Source organism: Podarcis erhardii (genome assembly GCF_964252035.2).
Source record: "Podarcis erhardii genome assembly, chromosome: 7".
NCBI classification, from domain to species: domain Eukaryota; kingdom Metazoa; phylum Chordata; class Lepidosauria; order Squamata; family Lacertidae; genus Podarcis; species Podarcis erhardii.
This window is the reverse complement of record NC_138511.1, coordinates 77,434,576-77,450,648: the sequence shown is the minus strand read 5'-3', so window position 1 is coordinate 77,450,648 and position 16,073 is coordinate 77,434,576. Positions and strand designations below refer to the sequence as shown.

Genomic DNA, 16,073 nt, shown 5'->3' with positions numbered 1-16,073 from the left:
TGTTTGTAATATGTTTATATTTTTCAATAACAATAATAAAAAATATAAAAAGCAAAACAAAAAACAGGTTATTCACTGCTGCTGTAAAGACACAAGGCAACTGCATGCTAAGTGCTTTGAACCTCTGAAAGTGCTATGCAACTGCTAAGTACTGTTTGTATTTGATAGCAAAGTTTCCACGTTCCCTACAAAAGTGAAATTAAGGCAAGCACACCAAGGACAAGTTTTCCAAAAAAAATATGTTTTATTTTTTAATACCATTTATAAAAATAACAGTTTTTTAAAAATCCTCATTATTCAATTTTCTTTCTTTTTTTAAAAAAACATCAACAACTATTAAATAGCCCTTATTATTAAAATACAGCAAATAAATAATATCACACTCCTTCATTTTCCTGTAGAAAGGAGCTCCCAAAACTCCAATGGTCAACATTACAATTTAAAAAACAGTAACAGAGAGGTGATTAAGGGCGACTTTGACCCTCCCCTCTCAGCCAGAATTCCAATTTCCTTTCCAGGTGAAAGAAACAAAAACAAACAAAGCAAAAACCAAGACAGAAGTTTCCAGCTTCTGTCCCACAACTGTAAACTGTGTTTCTTCTGTAACCATCAAGTGTTCACAAGTCAAGATAAGACATAGCGCTAAGGGATTTCTTTTTCTTGCGGGAAAAAGAGAGAGAAGAGAATCCTTTTATGTCATGCAGGATTCACGTGTGTCAAGGTCTGGTCTCCTGTTCCATCAAAAGGAGGTTACCCATCTCCCTCTTTCCCCAGTCAGATCCAACCTGTTGCATGTGTCAACTGAACAGCAACCATTGGCCAACATCCCTCCATCCTTGTCTCTCTGCTCAGTGGCTGCAGCACTCAAGACTTGGATCTGCAGTGGCAATTCAGTGCAATGAGATTGGTTCCTGTGCGTCTGGTGTCCCTGTGGGGTTTTGCATCACCCAGCTGACCCACCCCAGAGATGGCTGCATTTCAAGGAGGAGGAGAAGGCAGACATTGGGCTTTTTTTGGAACGTGAAAAAACTCGAACATTATATAAATAAACTGAGGTCAGAAACATCTCCCAAGACCTAGACCGTTAGCAGCCAAAGAGGGAGAGAAGAGGAGGCTAGGAGACCCTCACGTCTTGTTGGGTAAAAGATCTCCTCCCTGAGATTCAGGCAACCCCGGGGCTTCTAGTCCTAGAAGAGATCCCAAGGAGTGTGTACATCCACTCTGCTGACAGACCACATGATGGAGTGGAAACTCACAGGACACTGAACTCATCATTTCTTAGCCAGGAGTGGCTCCTACGAGATCACTCTTCACTCCTAGACCTTGGGTGAGTACCCAAGCCCTCACTGGTCCGAGATTCTGTCTTACATTCAGGTTTCAGAACCCCCCCAGGCCCTTCACACCTGAACACTATAGAAATCCACCCGTTTCCGGCAGCATCTCCGCACCCACAACCAATAAAGCATGATCATGAACGTCCAGTAGCCGACATAGATGGCTGAGCCAATGAGCAGGTACCAGATCTCAGTCTGCTTGGCCTCGGTTGTCCAGTCAGCCAGGGCCTCCTGGTAGATGGTGTAGACCAGGCCTCCCAAGAGCAGCAGGCCCCAGATGGAGACAGGCAGCAGAGGCATATAGTTCCCCACCATCTTCTTCCTGCCCGAGGTGCCCCAGCTGCTCTTGTTCATCGTGATGATGGCGAAGTACTTGGCCGGCAGCAAGCCACCCATGTAGAGCACGGCGTAGAGAGACATGAAGATCATGATGAAGTTCTTCCTCAGCCAGCAGGCGTAGAGGGCCTTCACGCAAGCCACCAGCTGGACACAGAGCAGCACCCACAGGATGTCCCACAAGTTCCCCCCGTAGAAGAGCCGCAGGACGGTGGCCGTGACGAAGAAGGGGAAGATCCCGGCCACCACCGACTCGTAGGTCATCCACAGGTGGTGGCGGTGCCACCAGAGGGCGTTGTAGAGCCACTCACGGAAGTAGGACTTGGTCCAGCGAGTCTGCTGCGCTAGCCATCTCAGGAACACGGACGGCGTCTCCGAGTAACAGCGGGAGCGGGCAGTGTATCTGGTACACGGAGGAGAAAGGAGAAGTTAAGAATATAATATGGTCTTCATTCAATTTTTTCCAGAACAGGAATGGGGAACCTGCAGCCCTCCAGATGTCACTGAGCTACAACCAGTGGCATAGCACAGGGGGCACAGGGCCAGTTGCCCCAGGTGCAAAATGGTTAGGGGCACAAAACTTCAGTGCCTGGTTCCATTGCTGGGCTCTGTTGAAAATGGCTTCTCCATGTGAACCATGAAGTGACCTCTCCAGACAATGGAATGACTCTATTTTTCTTAACTTTACAACTGCGCATGCCTATTCCGTCCGTTTCCATCCCCACCCCCTTCTGCATAGCCCGGGGCACTGACAACCCATGCTACACCACTGACTACAACTCCCATCATCCTTGACCAGTGGTCATGCTGCCTTGGGGCTGATGGGAGCTGAAGCTACCCAACAAGATGCTGTCTCCTTGCACCTCTCCCATCTCCTTGTCATTTTTCATTCTGCATCACCCTCGCTCCAGAAAACCCAAGTCTCCACATGTTCTTACTTGGTGGCATAGCCGATGCTCAGCATCCGGTTGGTGAGGTGCCGGTCGTCTCCAAAGGTGCAGTGGGTACCCAGGAACTTCTGATTGTACCAGGACTCTAGAAACTGCTGCAGAAGGTCATTCCGATACAGGCCTATAACGGGGGACAAAACAGGTGAGATACAAACGTAAGGTAAAAAGGTAAAAGACCCTTGGATGTTTAAGTCCAGTAAAATTTACTATGAGGTGCGGCACTCATCTCCATTTTCAGGTCGAGGGAGCCGGCGTTTGTGCACAGACAGCTTTTCCAGGTCATGTGGCCAGAATGACTAAACTGCTTGTGGCACAACGGCAGTCCTTGTTGAGTGCCAGAGCGCACAGAAACACCGTTTAACTTCCCGCCACAGTGGTACCTATTTATCTACTTGCACTGGTATGCGTTCAAACTGCTAGGTTGGCAGGAGCTGGGACAGAGCAACGGGAGCTAACCCTGTCGCATGGATTCAAACTGCTGACCTTCCAATCAGCAAGCCCAAGAGGCTCAGTGGTTTAGACCATGGTGCCGCCCGCGTCCCTGATACAAATACAGTTATACCTCAGGTTAACGTACCGGAAAGGATTACTTCCAGGTTTTGCCGCTCGCGCATGCGCAGATGCTCAAAATGACGCCACGCGGATGCACAGAAGCGGCAAATTGCAACACGCGTGTGCGCAGATGCACGTTGCATTCTGCTCAGGTTGCGAACAGGGCTCCGGAACGGATCCCGTTCGCAACCAGAGGTACCACTGTATACAACGGGCTGGTAAAACATAACAAGCTTTCTGATCAAACGAATAAACTGCTTCCTGTTGAAAGTAAAGAGGTGGAACCAACGCACAGGGGAAGCCTTACCCAGGGGGCCACTGATACAAGAAACACAGTCAAAGTAAGACTGGCAGGCGCGCTCAATGTTGAAGGCCATCCAGTACCGCAAGCTGCTCATGAAGCTGATATAGGAGTCGGAGAGGTTGAGGATCCGCACATCACCGCCCACAGCCCCGTAGCGTTCGTTCGACTCCAGCACCTTCACCAGTTCCAGGGTTGCATCTGGGGCCAGCTTGGTGTCCGAATCGCAAACCTGGGAGAGGCCAAGAGATGGAGAGTGAGAAGGGACACCCCTGGAATTTGCCAGACAGATCTGAGTTGCCAGAAGCTCAATTTACAGAACACGGGGAAAGTTAGCTAGAGCACTCTCACTTTCAAAGGCTGATTCACACATCTGCACAGTCGTCATTGGGGAATTGTGACACCGAGAGATGACTAAGCTTGCGGTGAAATGCCCCAGCTTTGACACTTTCATGGCTTGGTCACCGCCACAATCCTTTCCAATGTGCAACTGCTAAGTGCACAATAATTAAGTAACACACATGCATGTGTGAAGTAGCCCAGGGTCTGTGGCAAAACCAGAGAATGTATGAAAAGCGTCCTGAAAATGCAACATTCGCGTCTGTGACAAGTGTGATGCAATGGGGGAGAGCACAGACTGTGTGCAGGGACAGCCCAGCTCAGACGCTGTCTCGGTTTATGGGATTAATTGACTGGCTTGAGGCAAATCAGTCTTTGCTTGCCTTGTCTGTAAAACGGGCGCAATTAATGCAAGGATAAGAACAGGAGAAAGGTTATCAAGCATTTTGCACACCCCCAAAGTTAGAAATGACACTTCTTTGGCTAAGGAGTGATGTACAAATGAGGGAGAATGAATGGCTCATATTGCAGAACATTAAGTGGATCAATAGTTTGGTTGAAGATGGCTGGGAAGCAAGGAGTGGAGGAGAACCTTATGAAAACTAATTTGTAAAGCACAGTTAATTATATGGATGCAATACTCTGTTACACTGAAAGAGAGACAGAAATTTGGGTTATATGGTTAGCCAGGTAAGAAGCTGATGGAGATACAGGTGGGACCCTGAGAGTAGGGCATGATGGGTAGAGGTCAAAGGGCAAAACTTCACCATCTTGATGAGGTTTGCACCTCATCACAACCCAGGGAAGCAGCTTGGGTTTTACAAAGTAAGTAATGAGCTACATGTTTAATAAGGCTTAATAAGGATAATTATCATGTTGAACATTTTCCTCTTTCAACAATACTTTTAAGCGGCAATCTATCCCTGTTGGCATCTGTATTGGAGTTGAAATCATTTCTATATATGCAATTGTTTTAACTGCATTTTTACATGCAGTTTTTTAAAATATACACTTTTATTGTATTATGTACTTGCTCTGAGATGCTAAAGAAGAAGTGATGCGTAAACGAAATTACCGTATTTTTTGCTCTATAAGACTCACTTTTTCCCTCCTAAAAAGTAAGGGGAAAAGTGTGTGCGTCTTATGGAGCTAATGCAGGCTGCGCAGCTATCCCAGAAGCCAGAACAGCAAGAGGGATTGCTGCTTTCACTGTGCAGCAATCCCTCTTGCTGTTCTGGCTTCTGAGATTCAGAATATTTTTTTTCTTGTTTTCCTCCTCCAAAAACTAGGTGCGTCTTGTGGTCTGGTGCGTCTTATAGAGCGAAAAATACGGTAGATAAACAGATTCATGTAGATTGCAGAAGCTCCCCCCTCCCCTTTGGTGAAGAATTGGGGTTTCCTTGGGACAAGGTTTCGATCTCTCCCGCCCCCACCCCAAGAGTGTATACATGAAAGGTCAGCAATTGGAAACTCCAGGACAAATCCACCCTACAGACAGGTGCCATCTGGCCCACAGCTGCCAGCCTGTGAGGCAAAGAGCAACATCTGGATTTGGCAGGAGGCAATTTGGGAAACAAAAGTAGGGCAGGGGCAGAGTCTTTGGCTTGCCGCTCCTCTTCTGCTTTGTCAGTCTGGCACTCCAGCAAAATTAGCTGGTGACCAGGGATGCCTCCAGAATTTAGGGCAGCATGGCGCCCTTCAGAAAAAGTTTGAAAGGGTCAAATTAGATATTAAAGCCTAGAGGTAGTAGGAGAGGAGATAGTTCATAGGTAGCATGACTAGGCAAAACCAAGAAAAATAAATTCTGTACCCAGATAAGCTGGACTGTGCAAATTAAGCAAATTTCCATATATTTCTGTATTTTGCACAATCGATGCTTCCTACAGTAAAGTGTTAGGGGCCGCTCCCTTTGACTCGCAGAAGCATGCTCTCTTCGGGCACTGACTCGCACACTTCTAAAAGGTCAATCTTAACAAGCCACAAGGGCCTGGCTAGCAACTGAGCATTTGTTTTTAAATAAACCAAGTTCGTAGCTCTTATGGCATAAGTCAATAACTGGAGAAGAAGACGACTCAGTGGGATTTGTGTGGGTCAAGAAACAGAGGCTTCGGTGCCTCGCCTCATCCCATCCCTGTCTCAGAATGCCGAACCCTTCAACATGCCATATTTTGTTATTTTTCTGAGCTTCTGCAGAAATCACAGAATGCACTTAAGTATACACTTCAGTATACAAGCTTCCTTGTAAGCTGACCAGCAGCACCTTAATGAGGTTAGCAATGGAAGAAGTATTTGCCCATAATTACTGAACTTCCAATGTGCAGCCAGAATTGCACTGTTGAATTGCAGAGCTGGAAGGGACCCCAGGGGTCATCTAGTCCAACCCCAGGATTCTCAGCTAAAGCAACCCTGACCGTCCAACCTCTGCTCAAAAGCAAACACTGTGCATTCTCACTGCATGCAGTGAGGCACGACACACGGCTAGCATACAGGGCTGTTCAAGAGGTGGAATGAGATAACCATTTCAGGCAGCAGGCATGGGAGACTGGCAAACTCAAGCACCCCTTCCCTTTTCTCCGCCGCTTCTGCTGCTAGCACCTTACCCATGTGGCAAAGATCTCTGCCTTTCCCACCATCTCCTCCCTGCTTTCTGCTTTAATTCCCCCTTGAAGTTCAACAGCCTTTCTCTGCTGCGGAAAATGTCGGCCCAGTCCCTATCTCTCAGCCTGGAGGACATTGCGGGATGGGATAAAACAAGCGAGGAAGCGAGACAACCGGATAGGAGCTATTTACCTGGACGTAGTCCACCGAGTTGCCCAGGGCCTTGAAAGCTGTGTACATGACTTCCCTCTTCCCTCCCCATTTCTGCATGATGCAGACACATCTCTTGGTCCGGATCAGCTCTTCTACGGCCAGCTGCCCGAGGTCATCCATATCTATTTCACTGTAGACAGGCGGCTCATCCCCAGCTTGGTAGCCACTGTCCCCTTCGTCTACATCCAACAGAGGCTGGTGGTGGTAGTTGTTCTCCCAGACGAACGTCCCCACGTCTTCCCCAGCAAAGACCTCTTGGAACATGTCCATCATGTACCGGTCGTCAGGGCTGTTGCCATCGATCACCATGATGACCCGGAGCTTCTCTGGAGGGTACAAAGTTGCCTTGACGGACTCGAGGCACTCGCGGAGGTAAGCTGGGTCCTCCTGGTAAGCGGAGATGGTGAGAGCCACCGTCTTAGTGTAGCTGCAAGTCAGAGAGTCCCTCTTCATCCTCTTGTGCTCCAGGAAGGCAAAGAAGCTCTGGATGATGAGGTGGGCCGTGAGGAAGGCCCCGTAGAGGCCAAATGCCATAATGTGGTACCGGTCGGAAGCCAGCTGGTTCCCTGAAATGTAGGCCCATGCCAATATGGACAGTATGAGCAGCGCAAAGCCGATGGTGACGATCCGACGTCCGATAGAGACAACGCCCTTTGGCAGTATGGTGACATCCATCCCTGGAAGGAATAGTCAAGGTAGTGAGTGAGCTGGATTGTTCTCAGGGGAATGTATTGTCGATGGAATGGGGCCACCCCACAGCGTAAGTGCTCTCAGGGCAGCATAGAAAACAAACACAACAATTACAACACAAAACAAACTATTAAAAACCCATTAAGCATGCAGGTGGTATTTATTTAATGTTTATCCACAGGTCAAGAATAAGCACGGCGCTATTCAGAGGCAGTGGGGAAACAAGATGGCTGAAAGACTCTGGGAGCAGGGAGGGCAGATTTGTGCCACCTGGACCCCTGTTCCCCAAAGCCCACAGAGGCTTCATGCCAACAGACAAGAGTGCAGAAATGTTCTGGGCACGAGAACAGGAGGCGAGTACTATGGCAAGTTGCGACTCACTGGACTTTTCTTCCTCACATCAACAACTTGTAGCATGAGGGTTGTACCTGCCGGCATCTGGGCAGGAGGTATAAAGCTGGGACCCACTGCAGATGGCAGAAGGCTGCTAAGTGCACCACCCAGGTACAGTAATCCCAAAAGGGCAATAAAAAAAATACAGTCTCCCCTTTTGGGTTTTCACCCTGAGGAATGGGAACACCCAGCTCTGGACAAATTTAATAAAGACTGCTGTGGGGCTGGTTCTAGAGTGAGAGGTGAAATGGTCGAGGGGCTTTAGTCCCTTGTTGTTTCCCATGATTAACAAAGCCAGAATAAATTATGTGCAAAACTTAGGATCCCCCCCCCCAGTTTGCATAGTTTACCAAAGTCACATTGTTCAGCTTCTTAGCTGCAGAATCTTGATTTGCTGGGTGCATTAAAAATAAATAAATTATAAATTTCAATCCACACAGCCCTGGTGTTTACTGTTGGTCCCTAAGAGATGTAGAAAATGGCCTCACCTGCATATCTCAAAGGGCGAAAGATTTATGGGCAAAGGAACAACCTCTCTATGGGCTCAGAGCAGTGTTCGATTTAAAGAGGAATGCCAGCTCCAATGATCATTCTGAGATGCTCACTTGTAACCAGTGCAGAACCACAAGAAGAGGCATAAAATCTCTTAGAATGGCAATGGCACCCACCTGAGAGGTGCCAGGACTGAGTTCCTATGAGTTTCCCCTGAAAAACAAGAACCTTGGTGCTTAGACTTTAAAGGCTGTGGTTTCTTGCAAGTCTAGGCACAGTGGTACCTCGGGTTACATACGCTTCAGGTTACATACGCTTCAGCTTACAGACTCTGCTAACCCAGAAATAGTGCTTCAGGTTAAGAACTTTGTTTCAGGATAAGAACAGAAATCGTGCTCCAGCGGTGTGGCAGCAGCAGGAGCCTCCATTGGCTAAAGTGGTGCTTCAGGTTAAGAACAGTTTCAGGTTAAGAACAGACCTCCGGAACGAATTAAGTATTTAACCCAAGGTAGCACTGTACTACCATAGAAGATGCTGTCTCTTTCTCCCTATCCAAAATCTGTCATCTTGAACCTTTGGGGTGTGTACACCACCTACAGGCAAGAATGATATACTGCACCAGAGACCCAGAGTGAATATACCTGCCAAGTTATCCCATCTTGCACATATGGGTGGGCGTATATGGACCCAGCCAGGGGCTGAGCCACGATTTGCATTAAAGCCAACAATGGAACAGGGCTCCTGCCTGCAACAACCCTCCCCCCCCAAGAAGAGGGCGATAGCCAATCTCTGGTTGGAGATTGCTGGTTCTACTATTAAATGTTTACACAAGTTTCTCTCCAGGTTCCTCCACTCCAAACTAACCTCCTGGCAGGGGCTCAGGGTAACTCTATAAAAAATTATTAATAGAGCCAAGGAAGAGGCGTTTTCAAAAAGATTGCAGCAAATGACACCAATGGGTCATTGAATAAATAAATGACAAAGTGCTTGACACAGTACATACCATTTGCACACCCTACTTAGCAAATGGAACAGAAATCCTGTGTTGTTCTTTTTCCCCTCGCTTGCCCCTTCCTGCAACAGCACATGAAAATCTCCTTCCTTCTATTTTAACCGCAAATATCAAGTGAAATCCTGCGCATACTTACCTAGGGAAAAGTTTCACCGAACTCAAGTGTGTAGACATGAATAAGAATGCACTGCCAAACCCAGAATTCCTGGCCTCTCAGAGCCGCTGGCAAAATCTAGGGCTTATCCATACCAGACCAAAATGTAGACCCCAGCCCAGTTGTGTCCTAGAAACTTTCCCCCTTTAAATGCAGAGTTTTTGATCATTGCCATTTTGGACTTTCCAATGATAAACAAGCAAACAAACACACCTTTAAAGGGAGAAAACTCCAGGACAGCACTGGGATGACAGCCTGTGGACACCCCCACATCAGTGAAGAAACCCCCCATTTTGTGCCACAAGCCTTTAGGGAGCCCTCTAGCTCATGGGTAGGCAAACCATGGCCTGGGGCCAGATCCGGCCCAATCACCTTCTCAATCCGGCCCGCGGATGGTCCAGGAATCAGTGTGTTTTTACATGAGTAGAATGTATCCTTTTATTTAAAATGCATCTCTGGGTTATTTTAGGGGAATAGGAATTCGTTCATCTCCCCCCCCCCAAATATAGTCTGGCCCCCCACAAGGTCTGAGGGACAGTGGACCGGCCCCCTGCTGATAAAATTTGCTGACCCCTGCTCTAGCTTAGGCATTTCTCTGCCTAAGCTACAATTGAACAGCAAACCCCACACTCTAACCACTATACACCACTACTCCAATCTCTTCTGCTGCTAGAGCAACCCGAAGCAACATTTGGAACTGGCCTTCCAAAATGCCTGGTCCCGCACTCCCTCGGTGGTGAACACACACAACCATCGGTGACCCCAAACACGCAGCTTACGTGAGCCCAGATGATCATAAGCGTACAGACATACCAGGAAGCTGAATAAAGAGTTGCCTCTGTGGCTTGATAGAACCAGGGTTGGCCCCAGACATTTGGGCGCCGGAGGCAAATCAGAAATTGATGCCTCCCCCATTGCAGTTTGTGAGGGGTGCTTCTTTATATGCAGCCGAGGCTCCTCACACCCCACGGTTGATGCTAATCCTTGCTGCCCCCTTCTTCTTGATGCTGATTTTCACTTGGGAAATATTGGAAATCTTTCCTCCATGCCCATTTTCAATCCCCCTTTCTTTTCAACGCTGATCTTCACTGCCCCCTAACTTCCAATGCTGATCTTACTTATATATATTTATTTTATTTATTAAATTAATTTACCACCCTTCACCAAAAGATATCGGGGTGGTTCCCAGAATAAAATACAAGATGATTAAACCCAAACAGCAAAATAATACCCGCCCCCCTTCCCACAGACACATTTTAAAGGCTGTAGAATATTAATCAGCCAAAGGCCTAGTTGAACAGGAACCGTTTCACCTGGAGCCTTAAAAAATATACAATGAAGGTGCCAGGCAAACCTCCCTGGGGAGAGCATTCAACAGATGGGGGGCCACTACAGAAAAGGCCCCTTCTTGTGTTTGCCATCCTCCGAACCTCATGTGGAGGAGGCATACAAAGAAGGGCCTCAGATGATGAACAGAGAGGCAGTCTTCACCCTTTTCACATTGCTGCATTGGAGACCTAGTGATGAAAGAGGTGGCTGACAGGTTTGAGCTTCTTTTCCATCAGCCTCCTCTCTTGCTGCTGTGCCACCCTTTTTCCAGAGGGGAGCAGGCAGCAGTGGGGCACAGTGGGGGCAGTGGCAGAGCACGCCCCTCCCAACTGCCCAGAGCCTGCCGCCCGAGTTGGATGCCTCACCTTGCCTCATGGGCAGGCCGGCCCTGGTTAGAATTCCACCACAACCATTTTAGGGTGGAGTGGCTGCTATACCCACATTGGGCAGGAGGAAGTTCGTTGTTCAAATCCTGACTCAGCCACAAATTCCATAGGCAACCTTCCATCAGCAACCTGAGGTCAATATGGCTGGCCTACCTTTTTCTGGGTTTTTTGTAAGGTCCACTGCCGATGAAGCTAACTAGGAAGTCGAAGGCATTTCAAATGAAGGGTCACAACTCATAGAATATTAGAGGCGGAAGGGACCCAAGAGTCATCTAGTCCAACCCCATTGTGATGTGGACACAGGCACCACTTTTGCCTCCAATAAAATCACTTCCCAAAAACATCCTCAAACCGTTTGACCACAGGCACGTGTATGTATACCTGAAGGAGCGTCTCCACCCCCATCGTTCTGCCCGGACACTGAGGTCCAGCGCCAAGGGCCTTCTGGTGGTTCCCTCGCTATGAGAAGCCAAGTTACAGGGAACCAGGCAGAGGGCCTTCTCGGTAGTGGCACCCGCCCTTTGAAACGCCCTCCCACCAGATGTCAAAGAGAAAAACTACCAGACTTTTAGAAGACATCTGAAGGCAGCCCTGTTTAGGGAAGCTTTTCATGTTTAATAGGTTGTTGTATTTTAATATTCTGTTGGAAGCCGCCCAGAGTGGCTGGGGAAACCCAGCCAGATGGGCGGGGTATAAATAATAAATTATTATTATTATTATACCATGAATAGAAAACCCTCCTTTCCACCACTTCTTAAAAGGTACCTTGAAAACTACAAAGAGCCACCCCTGGAGGATTGCTTGGAGTGATTAGACTTCCAAGAATCAGTGTTCTGGAGTACAGATCTCCCAGCCCAGCTTTTCAGGTATATGTGACAGATCAAAGTACCAACCAGACTGAGATAGGTTCTGCAGGCTGATTAAAATGTTGGCATCCCATCAGCATTCATGCCAACCTATATCAATCAATGTGGCAGCAGGCTCAGAACTCGGCAAACTCACTATCAGTGTTGTTGCCAGTCCTTTGTGCCAGCTCATTCACAACCAACATTATGTTCCTTGGATAATGCTACCGAGATAAACTGGGGACCTTTTTTATGCAAATCAAGACTTGTACGTGTCTTGCAGCTGAAGTCTTTTCCTTGAAGTGTACACAGCAAGCCTCCACACGCACCCCCCAAGCTGCCCTAGACCTGCATGCTCCCACCTTTGCACTGACCACTAGGCTCTCCCCTCCTGCCCCCTGGGAGCAGCTCAATCACGGCTTTTCAAGTCACATTCCTGGTTGCAACCACTAACTGCTACTTCCAGCTCTGTTGCAACAAGGAGTGGAGTTTTGGCAGCAAGCGGGGAGGTGAACACTCGTCTTATTTTACTCCTGATAAATCAACCCAGCCTACGTATTGCAATTGCTCATTTGCACCAGGAACACATAACTGGCACCTCAAAGTGCATTAAAGCAAAACACACGAGAAGAGAACTCAAGGAACTTCCATGCACTCAGTTACCAACTCAAACGGCGAGGAGGGGCAGAAATACATTTTTTAAAAAGCTTTCCAACTAGTCTCTATCAAGTGATCTGAAGTATTCATATATACACAGGTCACCAGCCCACACCCTGGTGTTGGGGCTTTAAGATCCAGTCACTCCATCCTTTCAGCAACATTAGAGCTTATTTTTCTAGGTTGGGGAGTGGGGGAAGGAGGGATGCAGAGTTTCAACGCCTCTGGAAATACCACTGCAACTGAAAGCCCTTGAAATATAATACTAACCCAACTGAAGTCTTAATTGCCCCATGCAGAGAGGGGCTTCTTTGTAGCTACTCAGGGCTGAGTGAATTGCACTCTGCATGTGGTCAAGGGCGCGGTGGCTTTCTTTCTTTTGAGCGGCCATCCAGGGTCAAGCCCTGGCACCAATTCAGCATCAGCTTAAACCACTAGCTCACACTCCCCCCTCTCTCTCAAAGCAAAAGACGCCCAGGCTCCCTGTCCCACGAGACCTTGCCCCCCACCCACCCAGCCACCCTCCGGCAGCAGGCTCCCTGTCCCGTCTCTCACCTGCGGCGCTGGGGCGGCCGGAGCCCGTGTGCGATCCGGGTTTGGTTGCGGGGAAGTCTGGTTTGTTTGATGTCTGGCGGGGAAGCTTTTGAATCTCGCGAGGGGGGGGGGCGCGGAGGAGGAGGGAGGGTTTGCGGGGAGGCGGCCCCTGACGTGCGTCAAGGCTGGGCTGGGGCCCATCTGATCTCATCGGGAGATCACTCACGCCCCAGTAATGCCGTTTTAGGGTCTGAGCCCCATCCCGTGGTGGAACACGCCCATCCATTCGCACACGTTGCTTTGCAGCCTCCAAGGAGTCTCGGCTACTTTATCAACTCTCAAGCTGGGACTTAACTGGAACCGGATTTCCAGTGCCGGAAAAGAGTGCTCCTGAGAACGTGCGGAGTGCACTGCCCCTCGAGCTGCGTAAAAGCGCAGCTGGCCGACGCACTAGGCATCCAACATTAGAAGGGCGGGATCGAGGCTAGCAGTCAGGGGAGAAGCCTTGAACCCCGCACACAGCAAACATTTAAAGCACCCATTTGGGAACTGTAGTTTCGACAAAGCTACCGTTCCCAGCCCTCTGAACAAACGGCAGTTCCCGGATTTCCTGGCACGTGGGTGGCTGCGCTTTGACTGTGGTTATTTTATTTTTGTAAGATATGGTGTGTTACTCGCGTTGAGCACTTTTTTTTTTCGTCTGGAGAATGATCCTCCTGCGTGCGTTTACTCGGAAGTAAGCCTCCCTGACCTTGATGGGTTTACTCCCGAGAAAGGGCGCACAAGGCGGCTGCCACGATGCAAGCCTCTTCACATTTTGCAGGGACTCGGGTGGGGACAAACCCGGAGAATTTCCAGGAAAAGCTGTCAGTAGTAGTGCTAAAGTTCTCGAGTGCCTTGTGGAAAAGAAAAAGGATTTTTTCCCCCTACAAAAGCCGGGCGGGAAGGCAGGGGGATTTGTATTTCGTAATCTGGCTGGGTGGACTTCGGAAGAAAATTGGAGGGTGGGGCAGTCCAGCTGTGGGATGGGGAGCGTAGAGATGGAGAATAGAAGGTGGATTTGGGCTAGAGGAGAGTGTTTGAGACGGGAGGAGGAGGAGGAAGGGGATCAGAGCAGATGATGGCCAGGGGTCAAAGATGTGGGTCAGTCGCGTTACTGAAGGAGGCAAGTCAAGGAGCTGATAAGGAGATCCCTGGGTTATAAAACAGGGCCAGGGGCATCTGTGAGACACCGTTGGCAAACAAGAAGAAAGGAGCCCATGAACAGATGTTATGAGGCAACTGACACATCGTGCGTCAAATTGTGGATCCTCCTGGGCCTGTTAAGTGCCAAGGCCGTGAGGCAAGCTAGACAAAACCAAACCAGAAGCATTATAATGTTTGCTGGGCTCTTGTATAATTGTGTGGTTTATATCCCATAGAGCACGAGACTCTTAATTTCAGGGTTGTGGGTTCGAGTTCCACGTTGGGCAAAACGGTTCTTGTTTTGCAGGGGGTTGGACTAGATGACCCTCGTGGTCCCTTCCAACTCTACAGTTCCATGATTGTAAGGTAGGTTAGGCTGAGAGGCAGAGATTGGCTGCTGGGAACTGCAAGTGGGTGGGAGAACCCTGTTGGGCTCAGGCACTGCTTGTCGGTATCTCAGAGCCGCCTGGTTGGCTCCCGTGGAACCAGGATGCCAGCCAATATGGCCTTCAAAAATTTATTTTCGTTTTCTTGCTGCGTTTATCTCCCACCTTTTCTCCAAAGAGCTCAAGTTGGTATACACAACAACCCTGTGAGGTAGGTTAGGCGGAGAGACGCTGGCTTGACCGAAGACACCCAGTGGGATGAGTGGGTGGGATCCTGTATTCCCCCCCCTTCATTTTTATTATAGAAAAAGTAATTAAATGTGTGTGCACGTGTGTGTGTGTGTGCAAACACACACACACACATTTTATGACACAAGAAATAAAAGATAAAAGAGTGGTGATCAGAAAGGCGATCAGATCTTATCATTGTGTTCCAATCTTTTATAAATATTGACGTATCCATAAATCTGTACGTCTGCATTCTTAAGAAACATGCTTATCTATATGTACTGTATTAAGAAATACATACCAATACAAATTTAAATAAGAGAGTTGGAGGACAGCATATTCTTGTCTAATAATAATAATAATAATAAATTTTATTATTTGTACCCCGCTCATCTGGCTGGGTTTCCCTAGCCACTCTGGGCGGCTTCCATAGAAACAAAAAATACACTAAAATATCACAGATTAAAAACTTTCCTGAACAAGGCTGCCTTAAGATGTCTTCTGAATGTCAGGTAGTTATTTATCGCTTTGACATCTGATGGGAGGGTGTTCCACAGGGCGGGCGCCACTACCAAGAAGGCCCTCTGCTTGGTTCCCTGTAGCTTTGCTTCTCGCAATGAGGGAACCGCCAGAAGGCCCTCGGCGCTGGACCTCAGTGTCCGGGCAGAATGATGGGGGTGGAGACGCTCCTTCAGGTATACTGGACCGAGGCCGTTTAGGGCTTTAAAGGTCAACACCAGCACTTTGAATTGTGCTCGGAAACAACAAAAGGCACATTAAAGGTAAAGGTAAAGGTAAAGGGACCCCTGACCATTAGGTCCAGTCGTGGCCAACTCTGGGATTGTGGCTCTCATCTCGCTTTACTGGCCGAGGAAGCCGGCATACGGCTTCTGCGTCATTTGGCCAGCATGACTAAGCTGCTTCTGGCGAACCAGAGCAACGCACGAAAACGCCGTTTACCTTCCTGCTGAAGTGGTACCTATTTATCTACTTGCACTTTGACGTGCTTTCGAACTGCTAGGTTGGTAGGAGCAGGGACCGAGCAACGGGAGTTCACCCTGTCGTGGGGATTCGAAAAAGGCACATTACTACCCCTCTTTTTCATTTTTAGCTAGGGAAAATGTCATTATCGGTTCCAAAACCTATCTATCTAGGTTAT

At 48.4% G+C, this 16,073-nt stretch overlaps 1 protein-coding gene across 1 annotated transcript; it reads right to left on the bottom strand.

Annotated features, from left to right (window-relative positions):
* Window positions 1–224: 224 nt before the first annotated feature.
* HAS1 (hyaluronan synthase 1) lies at window positions 225–13,522 on the bottom strand. The gene is made up of 5 exons (XM_081869018.1): window positions 13,137–13,522; window positions 6,603–7,300; window positions 3,480–3,705; window positions 2,609–2,741; window positions 225–2,073 (listed from the first exon to the last, which is right to left on the bottom strand). The coding sequence occupies exons 1-5, from the start codon at window positions 13,399–13,401 to the stop codon at window positions 1,398–1,400; spliced, it is 1,998 nt and encodes a 665-aa protein (XP_081725144.1). The 5' UTR covers window positions 13,402–13,522; the 3' UTR covers window positions 225–1,397.
* Between the last annotated feature and the right edge of the window lie 2,551 nt (window positions 13,523–16,073).